Source organism: Monodon monoceros, unplaced genomic scaffold (assembly GCF_005190385.1).
Source record: "Monodon monoceros isolate NGI ecotype Baffin Bay Population unplaced genomic scaffold, NGI_Narwhal_1 Super_Scaffold_20, whole genome shotgun sequence".
NCBI classification, from domain to species: Eukaryota; Metazoa; Chordata; class Mammalia; order Artiodactyla; family Monodontidae; genus Monodon; species Monodon monoceros.
Window position 1 is genome coordinate 41,312,298 of NW_021703777.1, and position 14,824 is coordinate 41,327,121.

Consider the following 14,824-nt stretch of genomic DNA (forward strand, 5'->3'; position numbering starts at 1 on the left):
GTATTTCAAATTGTTAAGCAAAGACTGCATCACCCACTAATGAAAGCCCCCCTTTGGGAGAAGGGGCAGCAGCTGTTTTCCGCCCTTAGAATAGTTTTGCTCAGTACAGGAAGTCAAGATTAGGTTTTGCAATAGGAGGCTAGTGGACTTTTTTGAAATTTGTTTGTTTCATTTGGAAGGAAGGAAAGAGGGGTGTAATTAACCTGTTCAAGTTTGGCCTTGAACTCTGAGATGAGCTTAACTTCTTTTTGTTTTTGAACAATATGTCACTCACCCTATTAAAGACCAGGATGATGTAGGCTTCTGTTTATCTACCTTGGAAGATACTTAGTTTCTTGCTACACAAAGTTCCAAAATTGTCTCCTAGACTTAATTTTAAGAGAAAATTTTCTAGTCTTCTGCGCTTTCAGCTTCTCCATGCTGTGCGGACAGCAATTGGTATTCATACCCCATTAATTAGTCAAGATTGTTTTAGAATGCAGCCAAGACCCTTTTTTTGTTTTTGAATTGTGCTTCTGAGGACAGTTCCCCCCAAGAGTAACTTAGCTTCCTGGGAGAGAAGGCACAAATCATGAATTCATCAGAATAGATTGTCATGAATGCAGCAGAATAGATTTCTAGACCTTCGGGTTTTCACTGGACTATACTAAGAGATTTGATATTTCTGTAAGGAGAGTCAAGAATGTTAGTGGTTCCCTCTGTCTCTCTTTCCCTTCCCAACCCCCACTCTTATCCTAGAAAGCCTTCCTAATTCACACACTGAGAATAAAGGCCCACAGCTGAAAAAAAGGAGAGCTTAATACACTCTTTTTTTTCTCCAACTCCTCTGCTCACTTTCCTTTCTCTACAGAGTTGCTACAGTGAACGGAAGAAAACACGAAACTTAGAAGCTTACGTGGAATGGTTTAATCGTCTCAGCTACTTGGTTGCTACAGAAATCTGCATGGTGAGAAAATGAATTTTCTCTTCTAGCCCTCTATATTATCTTTTCATACTTATTTTACATCTGTTGGGTCTACATGTTGGATAACTGCCCTCTTTTTTCTCTTTCTATACAGCCTGTAAAGAAGAAGCACCGAGCAAGGATGATTGAGTATTTCATTGACGTAGCTCGGGAGTGTTTTAACATTGGCAACTTTAACTCCTTGATGGCAATAATCTGTGAGTGTTTTCTGAGAGATATGAGTCCTTTATTTTTATAGATCCTGTGAAATGTATCCACTGAAAATTTGCAGATAGTACAGTTTTGTTAATGAAAACTGCATTGTTTAATCTAGACTTGTTTCAGAACGTCCAGAATGCTTTAAATATCCAAATTGGTACAAGTATGTGTAATCTTTTTTAAGTATATAAGAATTCATGGAATACATTTAGTCAGTTTATCCTCATCTGAATATTTATGTATAAAGGCTTACATGTGAGATATGTGCCTAAATTAAGGATTTTAGAAAGTGTTTGAGTAGCTTGTGTATCAAGCGTTATAGAAATATATGATCTGGGACTAAATCAAATGATTCCATCAGCAAGACAAGAGGGCAGCCTGAGAAACTGGAACATTTTCTGACTACCCAAGTCACTAGTACTTATCATCCTCTGACCTTATTAGCCCAGCATATAAACTTTGCTCCTCCTCTGTATCATGGGGATTTTAATGCTAGTGACTGTTCATTCTATAAACATAGGGCAGGGGGTAACACTGTGTCTTGGTTTTCCCAATTTATACCTGTTTTCTTGCCACAATTATGGTTAATGACTCTTTCGTTAAAAAATATTCTAATTTATATGATAAATGATATGGCTATGCTACACATTTTAGGTACTCAGTAAATATTTGAATATTTGCCTGATTCTTCAGAGTCAGGGTCAGTTTGAAGCCAGAGAATCTACCAAATTTAATTCAATAATTTTGATTCTAATAAATCCCTCTCACCAATTCTTTTTTCCATTAAAAAGATTCTTTTTCCCCTTTATCTCCCCCATAAAAATACTGGCCAAGCTTCAGGTCTCTATCTGGCTTACTCCATGAAAATAGTGAACAGATGTTCATCTACATCAAAGACCTGAAAGATCCAAAGTCTAGGTAATAGAAGATTATTTAATTCCCTTCTTGTACTGTTAAGAAAATATCAAGGCAATCCATTTCACGGGAGAAAGTATTTGTAATACATCTAGCTAAAAAAGAACTTGTATTCAAAATCTATAAAGGACCCTACAAAGTAGACAAATAACCCAATGAAAAAAAGGGCAAAGGGGCTTCCCTGGTGGCGCAGTGGTTGAGAGTCCGCCTGCCGATGCAGGGGACACGGGTTCGTGCCCCAGTCCGGGAAGATCCCACATGCCGCGGAGCGGCTGGGCCCCATGAGCCATGGCCGCTGAGCCTGCGCGTCCGGAGCCTGTGCTCCACAACGGGAGAGGCCACAACAGTGAGAGGCCCGCGTACCGCAAAAAAAAAAAAAAAAAGGGCAAAATACTTGGACACTTCACAAAAGAAGATATACTGATGGCTCGTTAAGTATGTGAAAAGATGCTCTACATCATTAGTCATCAGAGAAATAAAAATTAAAATGAAAATCACAGTGAAATAGCATTTCACACATGGGAGTGACTGAAATTAAGAAGACTAGTTGAACCAAATATTGTGAGGATGTGGACCAAGTAGAATTCTCAGACATGGGTGGTGGTATGAGATGGGACCACTATTCTGGAAAATCGTTTGGCAGGTTTTTTGTATAAAGTTAACTTCCTTCCACTTAGTAATGAACACTTTTTCAGAACATAGGTTAGAATGACCTCTCTTATTTCTCTATTTCCACCTTCTTTTTCTCCCCCTCCATTTTAAATTGGAAGCTGGCATGAATATGAGCCCAGTCTCTCGACTGAAAAAAACTTGGGCCAAAGTGAAGACAGCCAAGTTTGACGTTCTTGAGGTATGTGGAGCTGTTGTTTTGCTGTTACGTAACATTTTGCGCCTGAATTATTTGGAATTTTTTATGTGGCGTTAAAAGCAAGTTCTCGTAAACTTTCTGCAGGTGAGAAGTGTGTAGTTAATACTCTCCTCTCTTTTGTCTTCAGCATCAGATGGACCCTTCAAGCAATTTCTACAATTATCGAACAGCTCTTCGTGGGGCGGCACAAAGGTCTTTAACTGCTCATAGCAGCAGAGAGAAGGTATGGGTTTAAGGGAGTTTTATTCATAGTAGAGTTGCCATGTGTTGCACTGAAATGTGAACTACTGTACCGAGCTTCTTTTAGTTTAGATCTAAGAAAGCAAGGCCGCATGCTGTAGACATTTTTATCACTTGCCACAGAGGGAAGGGGAGTGCTAAAGGAAGGGTGGAAGGAGGAGAGGGAAAGGGAACTGGGTGGAGAAATTTGCAAATGTTATTATTGCATTATTTAAATGACTATTTTGTAATGTGTCATAGTTGCGTTTCAAGCAGTAAATATTAAGTCCTATGTTAAGATGAGAGTAATTTGATTAAATGGAAAACAGACATTTACACTCTGCACAAGGTGGCTGACTTAATGTAACCTTTTCTCTTAAAGAATTAGCTTACCTCCCATGGTTAAGTCATTTATGTTCAGAAAGTAGGTTAGTTGCTGTAGCATTAGGCCTGCTGTTACTAATTGGATATGTGGGTGGCAGAAAAGGTACAGAGATGATGTCTGAGAGATGAATGATCCTCACTCTATCTGCCCCGCCCTTAAGCAATTTCACATTATCTTGGATCAACTGTACTTCTGACTCAGAGGGTCCTTCATTGGCACATTTCATACATGGGAAGGATAAGTCATTTTGACATTTGGAGATCATGTTATTTGAAAAGTAAATACCTGGTTGCAGTAAATGGGCTGATGAAGGTTGCTTGATGAAAGCTATTTTCTGCTTAGATTCTATCCATCTTCTAACTTAAACTATGTCTTCAACAAATAAATGAAAATGAGGGTAAAAAATTTCAGGGCCTCTTAATCACTTCCCCCCAAAAGCTTCAGCCACCATGATCTAAAATAAAAACAAACACAAAAAGAAACCCCAGCTTTTAAACATGCTAAATTCCTTCTCAACGAAATCCAAAATATCAGTTCTGATAATGTTTGCGAGATATTGTAAATACATTATTATTATTATTATTTTTGATAAAGAAACAAGGTCAGGGAAGGAATGAAGCAGAGATAACTATCTCGATTTAGCCTGAGGGAGTTTACCAGCTTTTAAAGTTTACCTGCCCGGGACTTCCCTGGTGGTCCAGTGGGTAAGAGTAAGACTCCGAGCTCCCAATGCAGGGGGCTCAGGTTCAATCCCTGGTTGGGGAACTAGATCCCGCATGCAGGCCGCAGCTAAGGGTTCACATGCTGCAGCTAAAAAATCCCGCATGCTGCAAGGAATATCCCACGTGCCACAACTAAGACCCAGCGCAGCCAAAATATAAATAAAATTTAAAAAGAAGGTTAAAGCTCTCTGAGAAAGAACAAGGATGAGGAGAATGAAAAAGAAAAATATAAAGTTTATTTGCCCACATCCCAGTACTCCTGTGACTACTTTGAGAAAAATCGAATCAGAAATTTTCCAAGCTTTGGGAAATGATCACATGCATGGGAGGATCCCAGTACCCTGAAGTGTGAAGACCTGTGGGAGGCTGTCTGCAGCCTTTTCTTCACCTCTCCGTGTTGGAAGCAAGGCTTTCTCTGCAGGACCTCCGTGAGTTAGAGGGCCTCTGCCTTAGTGAGGAAGAGGCTGTAGAATCATCTCTCTTGGTCAGGAGCTGCAGTACTGGCCAAAGTAATTCTGAAGTCCAGCCCCCCCACAAAGATCTCACTGAACGTTGTACTCGTGGGACTCTAATAGCTTTTTCCAGTCTTTACCCTTTCCATCATTTACTAAATTTTGTCTGCTTTAGTTTTGTTGTTTTTTAACCAGTTTTGTGTGAGTGTATGGATTGTGTTCTGTAGTTCGTAAAACAAATGATCCCACCACCAATTTAAAGCAATACACCATTTCTTTTTCACAGGTGGTCTCAAAGGCTGTAAATGAAAACATTTGGGGATAAAAATTCATCTTTTATTCAAGAGAATTGGGATTCTGTTTTCTTTTTTGAAGTGAGGGTAGACTCTCTTTATTCCTAAGTCAGTTCCTATTTTAAAGTCTTCCTGGCAGTGTAATAAAGTAATATAATCTTTGATATTCTTTGAATTATGTTTAGGTGGCCAATGTGGCACATCTCTAGGTACCATATAGAAAAAAATCTATCTTTCACATCAGGCCCATTAAATGATCTTTAGATTGCTGTTTTTTTCTGTGAGTCCTTGTGTCTCCTGGTTTTTAACCACTTCTCATACAAGTGCATGGTTTTCAGTCCTTTCACCATTCCATTTCTGATCGTCAGCATTCATTTCTAGTTGTGGAACTGATAATGCCTTTAGGGTATAGTTGCCAAGAATATTGTGAAAGGGAATTAGAGAACATTACTACTTGAGACGTTCTCCCACTAAAGCCTTCATTGAAAGGCCTCTCAGAAAGCAAACTTTTGCTCCTGTACATCCACCTTCACTCTGGAAATCCGAAGCCCTTATAGTCTCCCGATTTTTACAGTGGTAGATTTATGTAGGGGCTGCACATCTGAAGGGAACCATCCATGAGGAAATGACACGTTGAAGAAGACAGTGAGACTTCTGTCTGGCATATGGGCATAAGGAACAGCACAGGAATGATCATAAGGGAGATTGTTTCTATCGCTGTGTTCTTGGAAGAGTGGTTCAGACAATTAATAGTGGATCAATCCAGCAATCCCACTTCTGGGTATTTATCCAAGGAAAACAAAAACACTATATGTTTAGAAAAGATACATGTACCCCCTTGTTCATTGCAGCATTATTTACAAAGCCAAAGATAGAAACAACCTAAATGTCCATTGATGGATGAATGGATGAAGAAATTGTAGTGTGTGTGTGTGTCTGTATATTTATATATACACACATATATACACATATATATAATATATATACATACAAGCATATATACTACAGTTTCTTTATTCCATTATATATATATATATGTGTATATAAAATGATTCATGTGATCAGCACCACATGAATCTCACAGCCCAGCACTACAGAACAGGGCACAGAAGTAAAGTTCTTGCTTAAAAGCTGTTACACTAGGCAGATACTGCATCCTGATAATAATTCAGTCCTCATTTTCCTTATGATGATACCTCAGTAATACTTGTCCCCTTGTATGGGGCCCACTGGTGTGGAGGGAATGCTTAATTGAGGTCAAACCTGTGTTGTTGAATTTAATCCTCACCACAAGTCAGTGAGGTACTGTTCCCATTTTAAGGTGAGGAAACTAGGCTTTCTTAGGCGTATACCAGGCGTTGGCAAACTCTTTCTCTTAGGGGCCAGATCCTAAATATTTTAGGCATTGTAAACCATACGGGTTCTGTTGCAACTACTCAGCTCAGATGTGGTGGCGCAAGAGCAGACATAGACGGTACGCAGGTGGGCGGATGACTGTGCCTGTTTTCCAGTAAAGCTGTCTGGACACTGGAATTTTAACTTCATTTAATTTCATGCTCATGAAATATTATTCTTTTGATATTTTCCCAGCCATTTAAAAATGTAAAATGTGTGGCTTCTAGGCCATTCCAAAACAGGTGGTGAGGTGGGCTGGCCCTCGGGCCACAGGTGGCGGACTCCTGGCTTGTACGTCCAGTCAGTTGTGGAGCCAGATTTTAAACTGAGGTCTAGCAGAGCCAAAGCCCAGCACCCCCCAGTGACAAGTGGTCTTGCAAAGAGGTGAAGTTCGGGTGTGCTTTTATCCTTGTTACCATGGCTGTTTAGTTCTAAAATAATAGAGGTATAGTCAGTAATATTTGAAGGAGAAGGTAATGAAGGGATCTTTACGAATTCAGTTTAGAGACTTCCAGACAATAGCAAATGATTAAAAGTATATTCAAAAGGGCTGTCGAAATTGAAGATTCATTTTGGCTATTTTCAGAGATCAACGAAACAAAAAAAAATCAAAGCCTATCTTTTTTTAGATGACTTCAGGGGAAAAATCTGAATTTCCCCCTAGAAGTGAAAATTGATACTTAATGTTTTTAAGTACAAGCCAAAATGTTTGTTTTCCAGACCTGTCATTCATCTAGTATAGGTGTACCACATGAGTCATAAGCTTAGGGAACCTTCAAAAACCTGCTCTTGGGTAAACAACATAGGTCCACGATTTGCGTCTGCAGCATTATTTACATTGTAGCACATTTAGAATCTTCAAAAGCATGTTGGCGTTTGAGAGAAAGTGGAAGTTACAAAGTGGAAGAACAAAGAGCTTTGTTCTTTGTTCATTCTGGGCTTCGTAGAATTTTGAGTACTCTCTTAGAGATTATTATTTTAGATTAATTAATTAAATACCACCATATCAAACCAAAGATGTGAGGCAGGAAAGTCTTACTAAAGAAGGCTCATTGTTTTTTAAACAGCCATTAATTTTAATTTGCACATTTATATTCCTCCTTCACCTGGGCCTGCCTCACAACATATTGTGCAAGGTACCACTTCGGTGATTTCCCATGAGAACAGGTGCTTACCTGCTGTGTCACAAGAAGGCCAGGTTTACTCAACAGGAAGTTTGTAGCAACTATTACCAAAAACCCTGTGCTCTCACGTTATCTTGAGCAGTATCTTCAAGGGAAAAGAAAATGTTCCTCTAAGAAAAAGTTCATCTAAAATGTAGATGTCTAAATGATAAAAACAGTACAGATTCTCACAGAGAGATGGGTCACACATCTTAAGCTCTTAGTACCTGCAGTGGCAGGTATTCTATTAATATTTTGCTCTAACTAAATGAAAAGTAAGAGTTCTTTTAGATGTTTTTTCTTTGATTATAGCTAGAACTCTCAGATTTGATTATATGCTATTGCCCTGAGAAAAATGGGGGAAACTAGCAACAATGTGAAGCCAATCTGCCTCCCAGTGCCACCCGTCTTTGCTGCATTTTGGTTATTAACAGCATTTTTATGTTATGCAAAACTATATAAAGAAGGAAACTGCTCTCATGGGAGGCAAAGGAAACACTGTACCTGTCTTAATTAATTATAGCCTACTCTGTAATCCAGAGTCAATGCTGTTCATTAACTTCTTATATTGTTTGATGAGAGTCTAAATGTTTATTTGCCCAAAACAAACCAGAGCTTTTTGTTTTCTCTAGATTGTGATACCATTCTTCAGTCTTTTAATCAAAGATATTTATTTCCTCAATGAGGGGTGTGCCAACCGCCTTCCCAACGGCCATGTCAACTTTGAGGTAAGGCTGCAAGATTTGAGCCCAGAGAAGGACTAGCTTCTCCAGCAACTGTAGAGAGCCCAGGCCATCTAAGCTGCTTCTGAAGTTCTCGAGCCAAGTTTTCTCTTTCCCTACTAATTTGTAAGAAGATAACAATGCTGACTAGAATAAATTAGCTGCACCATTATTATAAATTATTATCCAGAGGTACTTGAGTAAATTTGGACCTCTACCTAGCAAATATCTATTGCTAATTTTTATTAAATTAAGAAAATTATGGAGTTCAGAAGATTAGAAGCCAGAGGAGAACATTAAATGGAGTGGTCTTATCCAAGCTCATGATTTTTGATAACTGCCTTTAACTTCAACTTTCATTTTATTCTTTTCTAGAAATTTTGGGAACTGGCCAAACAAGTGAGTGAATTCATGACATGGAAGCAAGTGGAGTGTCCATTTGAGAGGGACCGGAAGATCTTACAGTACTTGCTCACAGTACCAGTCTTTAGTGAAGATGGTGGGTAGCCTGTTCAGCCGGGGCCTCCACCAGCATCCACAGACCCTACGATCAGGAAGTCAGCATATAAATGCTTGGTGCCAGGTTCCTCATGTAGTATGAGGCCTGTCTTCTGACTTATTCCATCTTAAGAATTTTCTGTTGCATAGAAAACCGTATGATTTATCCCTAAAATATTTGAGTCAGGCACTCACTATTCACCGATAAGCAGTACGTTTCTGTGTTTAAACATTCTTTATAATATTAGATCTGCAGAGCTTTGGGCACAAATGGAAAGTTATTGAAGGATTATTTGTCCTTGTTTAGGCTTGCTTTAATGGAGAAAAAAGGTGTTTCATGATACGTTGACATTCAAGGTAATTTGAAGAACAAAACAATTGCTAGCCCCTGCTGTTTGTCAAAACAAACAGTGGAAAGTCTTAAACTGTTAAAACATTAGGGAATTTGAGGCAGAAACAGTGATTGTGTACAAAAAAAATTGACCAGAAATTTAAAGTTTGTAAAAGACTTGGGGATTGATTATATTAATCTGTTATAACCTAATATTATAGAAATCAATAGCATTATTAACTATTTCTCATAGTAGATTGGTAGTGTTTGTGATAATGACTAAAGAACATTTTGAATTAATATGACCCATTCCAGAGGGGACTTGATTATTATTAGCCTCTACAAACAGGATTAATAACAAGCTTTTAAATCTTTGGAATTCTTTTTGACTTAATATTAAAGAGAAAAACATTAGAAGAGTGAAAAATTGGCCTAGAAAACCTGACTTTTTACCTGCTAAAATGTCTTTTAAAAAGCTAACAGGAAAGGCTCCCCTTCGCATCCCCCTTCTTTGTAAAGGACATAAATGTGAGTGTATGATCGCATCCTGTGGCTTGCCTTTTTAAGCTTTTTTTTGCCTCATAAATTGTCTTAGTTAACCAAGTGCCTTTTTGGCCTAAGAGGCCCTTGGGGTTGTGTTGAGATGGTCAGTCAGGGGCAAAGTGTGGTATTCTGTGTTCTTAAAGCTCCCCGGTTGTAATTTGATATTTTAAGGAGTGTGTTTTGCTGTAGGGTTTGGTTCAGGTTGAATGGGGGATGGATGGAGGTGGGTAATGTATCAGGAAACAGCTTCAGCGTTAATGCATTCGTACTTTTGGTTGATTGTAGCTCTCTACTTGGCTTCCTATGAGAGTGAAGGACCTGAAAACCATATAGAGAAAGACAGATGGAAGTCCTTAAGGTGGGTCTCATTGCTTCTCATTGCTGTACAGATCTAATAAAGACGTTGCCCTTAAGTGAAGAAAGCCGCGTGCTTGTCATAGGGAGTCCCTGCCTGCAAGTTCCAAGTCCTCTCTGTAGCTTATCTCCTGTTAACTGAATCTTTGTGGCTTGGAATCCTCATTGCCATCCTTCAGTTTTATTGTCTTTTTTTTTTTTTTAGTACTGGCAGATATATAGTGACTCTGTTCTTCTTTCTCCCATTATTTTATGGAATGAGGAACTGAAATTACCCTGTGGTATGTTAAAAAGGGCACTGACACATTTTCTTCATCTAAAAGATAAGAAGTTCAGACTGTATTTCTGAATAGCTCTAACAGTAAAATCTTATTTCACCTGAGATCAAAGAGACCCAAGTACCAGCTGCTTCAGTAAATTGGAGTGTGTCACTTATCGACTAGATCTTGGTCCCCTCTTTGGTTTGGGAGAGAGCTGGGACTTTAAATGTAATACAGAATCTCTCCAAATTTAAAAATGTTGTTAATCTGTAGTATTTTCAAACAAAACTAGGATAGGTAAGTTTGTATTTTAACCATCTGAGATGCTTTAATGGGCAAAAGTAGCCCAGGATATAGTATTACTATAACCAAAATTGCTGTATGTGTATTTCTACTAAGAGACTCTGGGAACATGTGCCTCTTTTCTTTTTCTTTAATATTTATTTATTTATTTGGTTGCACTAGGTCTTAGTTGCGGCAGGAGTGCTCCTTAGTTGTGGCTCACGGGCTCCTTAGTTGTGGCATGTGAGCTCTTAGTTGCAGCATGCATGTGGGATCCAGTTCCCTGACCAGGGATCGAACCCAGGCCCCCTGCATTGGGAGCGTGGAGTCTTATCCACTGTGCCACCAGGGAAGTCCCATGTGCCTTTTTGTACCAGGTTGACAAACCCATTTTCTTTTCTTCCCATAGTCACTTGGGAGCCTTCATTAACTTGATCTTGGGCTAGGTTTTTGGCCATCTCCACTAATATATATTTAAGTGACTAGCACTTCTCTCAGAAAACCTGAAGGACTTCAATGCTTAATATTTCTCTGTCCTTCTTTAAAAATTTTTTTAAATTAATTTATTTTTTATTAAAGTATAGTTGATTTACAGTGTTTTAATTTCAGGTGTACAGCAAAGTGATTCAGTTATATATATATTCTTTTTTAGATTCTTTTCCCTTATAGGTTATTACAAAATATTGAGTATAGTTCTTTGTTGTTTATCTACTTTATATATAGTAGTGTGTATATGTTATTCCCAAAATCCTAATTTATCCTTCCCCCCACCTTTCCTCTTTGGTAACCATAAGTTTGTTTTCTACGTCTGTGAGTCTGTTTCTGTTTTGTAAATCAGTCCATTTGTATCATTTTTTTAGATTCCACATACAAGTGATACCATATGATGTTTGTCTTTGTCTGACTTACTTTAAACTATGTAAAATCAAACCTCAAACATGGGAAAGATGAAACTAGTATTAGGTGAGGATTTTCATCCTCATTCAGATCATTTGCCACCTTCCTTCTTATCTTATCTTCTTTATTACTCAGGTCCAGCCTCCTGGGCAGAGTTTAACACACGGGATGCTGGCTGCTGCTAGCTGCTGCTGCGTTCAAGCAGATCATCGAGGGGCTGGCCTTTGTTTTCGGGCATCTAGTGCCACAAAAAATCATGAAGTCCCTGCAAGCACGCTCCCTCAAGAGCAGACGGGGACCTTACTCCCCACAGCTGACAGACTGACTCAGATTTTGTGAGACTGTAATGTTCACTGAGGACACTTGAGGACGAATCCTCTAAAGATCCCAGCTCTGCAATGATTCATCTCCTGGAATTTCCATGTGAATCACAGCTCTGCATCTGGATGGAGCTTTCTTTTGTGTGTGTGTGTGTGTTTTTTAATTTGGTTCAACATTTGCTGCTAATGGGACTTGCCCAGCTGAGTGCTGGCTCTTAGGAAGCCCATGTTTCTTTGTTAACTTAAAAGAAAAAGGGAGAAGAGGGAGGGGAAGCAAGTCCTCCATTTAGATCCCAAACTGCAGCTCAGTGGTATTGCCGGGAGGGGTCAGGCTGGCTGGATGCCAACTGCAGACTTTGTTTCCCTGAGCTCGGGCTGTGTTGTGAATTCCCCTCCTCCCTCTTCCTACAAGGTTTTGAGTTGGCTGCTGGTTAGCAAACTCCTTTTTACCCATATAAGTTATTTAATATAATAATGAAGCTAACACTGTGGTAGGAAAATAGCCACTAGAAAAAAAAGCAGAGTTTGTCATTGGACTGTGTAACATTCTAGAAGGACCTTCTGTTTTCTTTACCCTTCTGAGCTGTTTACAACTGACCACTGTGTTCTACAGATGTGTTTTTCAGTAGTGTTTTTGTTACTTAGTTTTCCATGATGCCTATTTTTTTTTCCTCTTGTAAATTTAAATTATCTGACTTTAAGGGTCTTGGGAAAAAACCCATGGCCTAATTACAGTTTAATTTTTTAAACAGACTTATTTTTCACTACCACCTTTCATAGTCTGTTGGCGACTAAACATGTGAACAGAGAACAGATTGGAAAAGATAACCCCCGCCCACGAGAGCAGTGAACAAAACAAATGAAAAACATCTTGCTGTTGACTCAGAGGTCGAACTAATTGTGAAATAGTTCACCTTGTTAAACATCTAAATAAATCTGTAGTGGCTCTGCAAACAGCCATTATATTTATTTACTCTAGGAGAAACTGTAGTAGTAAACTGTGCTAATGAAAAAAAAAAAAGACATCATGTTCAAAACAGAGATGTATTTGCAAACTTAATGACATGGTTTCAGAAAAACAGAGCATGTCTGTATGCTGCACGCCATCTCAGCAGACCTAAAATGTCTCCAAGCTGTCCCTTTACAACCATCAATATATTTGACACTCTGCGGCCAGGAGTTGTGGTGTCTTTGTTTTCTTTAATGGATGGGATCGGTGGGGGGTATTGGGGGAGCTGCAGTCTCAGCTGTTCAACTCAAGTGACCGGCTGAAAATGTGTCTGTCCTTGGGGAAGTGGCCTTTAGGAGTATGTGCGTGGGCCTTTGATATTTTGAAACTCAATCATAGTAAACAGTTAATAAGCATCCCTTGCCAGGCACTTCTAAGTGTTCGCCGTGGATCATCATCTTCGCTTTTTAGGCGTGGAAAGAGGCATATTAATAATAATTTGTCCGCGGCCGTATAACTAATGAGAGACACAAAGATTTGAACTAGACCTTTAATTCCAGAGCCCAGCCTTGAGATCACACTGCCAAGCCTTCTGAGACTTCAGTATAACCTTCAAGCTTGCAAGGAACCTGGGGATCTCGCCAACCTGCAGATGTGGATTCTGTAGGTCTGGGGTGGGACCCAGGCAATGCTGATGCTGCTGGTCCTAGAACCCTCGGAGCGAGGCTCCCTGCAGCAGTGCTGCCTTGCCTTTCCCTGAACTCTGCACCTTGCATGTGTTGCCATGACAGCAACAATGTCCATCCACCTTTCAGCCTTCTATGTCTGGGGGTCTTCAAGTGATGGGCTGCTGGCCAAGTCTACCCCTTTTGTTTGAGCCACAAGGTGACAATTGTTGAAAAAAAATGGAAAGAAGAGTATTTCATGATACATGAAAATTACATGAAATGCAAATTTCCACGTCCATAAATGAAGTGTTTGGAACACAGACACATTCATTTGCTTCCGCACTTTCTCATGGCTGCTTTCTGCTACAAATCAGAGTCTTGTAGTTGCAGCAGAGACTGGATGGCCCACAAAGCCTCAGATATTTACTCTCTGCCCTTTACAGAAAGAAAGTTTGCTGACCTCTACTCTCTAAGTGGTTGTTCTGAGCATTACAATGAGTTTGCAAAAATGCTCTAAGGTCTCCATTAAGGCATTAGATACATAAATGTGGCTACTGAGAAATATTCTCCTAAAGTGGTATTAGACTTAAATTAGGGATTCTTAGAGATTCTAAGGCTATTTAAACAAAAAGTCTTCACAGAAAGAGTTACCATTCTCATACCTGTCTCTTGTTTCCATGTCCAGATAAGCCAGTGGTTTAAACCAGGTACTAACCTATCTGTGGAAATCAGTCACCATTCTCCTCTGTGCACCGTCTGTGGGTTTGGGTCTAGGTGCGTAGATCATTTCTGTGGCCGGGTGGAAGCCTGGGTAAACACAAGCGTAAGCAGCATCGTGTGATGTCAGCCCCTAGATGTGGATTCAGGAAGAGTTCTGTCCAGGTACGCCCTGAATTCCTAAGCAGGAGGCTCTGAGCTGAGGCCAGAGGGAGCCTCACAACAAGCTGGGCTGGGTGGGGAAGGCAGAGAGCTCCTTTCACAATTTGAAGTGTCCCTTGTTTCTGGGGACACAGGCCCGAGTTCCCCAGCTGTGGCCCACCTTTCATCTAACAAAGAAAATCATTGGAAAAGGGTTGACTTGCCTCTGTCTTTGAAGGTTGTCAGCTTTCCCTCTCCACTGGACCCGGCTCTGACTCCCCTGCCATTTCCTCACCCATCCTGTACCTTTAGCACACTTCTGCTTCTCTCTGTACTTTCTTTTTCCAACTGCTGCCCATCTGCCTCCTGCACTTAGAATCCCAAGAAAGCGCAGCCCAGCACTGGAAGGTGAGTTGCTAAACTACACAGGAATGTTCAACTGTAGATGACTGACATGCTCTGCCTTCCACTTTGGTGCATTCTGTTTACCCTGTGGCCCGTCTCAACAAAAGCCTCTGCCTCTATTCCAAACGTGTCTTGATATGCTGATGGAGAGCACACAACCAAG

The 14,824-nt window shown here is 39.9% G+C and overlaps 1 protein-coding gene across 1 annotated transcript in view; it reads left to right on the top strand.

Moving 5' to 3' along the window:
• The window catches only part of RASGEF1B (RasGEF domain family member 1B), a 34,745-nt gene extending 21,788 nt beyond the window's left edge, over positions 1–12,957 (top strand). The window contains exons 8-15 of the mRNA XM_029235156.1: positions 851–946; positions 1,059–1,161; positions 2,848–2,927; positions 3,073–3,168; positions 8,207–8,302; positions 8,672–8,795; positions 9,954–10,026; positions 11,597–12,957. Coding sequence (XP_029090989.1) covers positions 851–946; positions 1,059–1,161; positions 2,848–2,927; positions 3,073–3,168; positions 8,207–8,302; positions 8,672–8,795; positions 9,954–10,026; positions 11,597–11,621 — 693 coding nt within the window. The 3' untranslated portion in view covers positions 11,622–12,957. The remainder of the gene's footprint in view (positions 1–850; positions 947–1,058; positions 1,162–2,847; positions 2,928–3,072; positions 3,169–8,206; positions 8,303–8,671; positions 8,796–9,953; positions 10,027–11,596) is intronic.
• Positions 12,958–14,824: the final 1,867 nt, after the last annotated feature.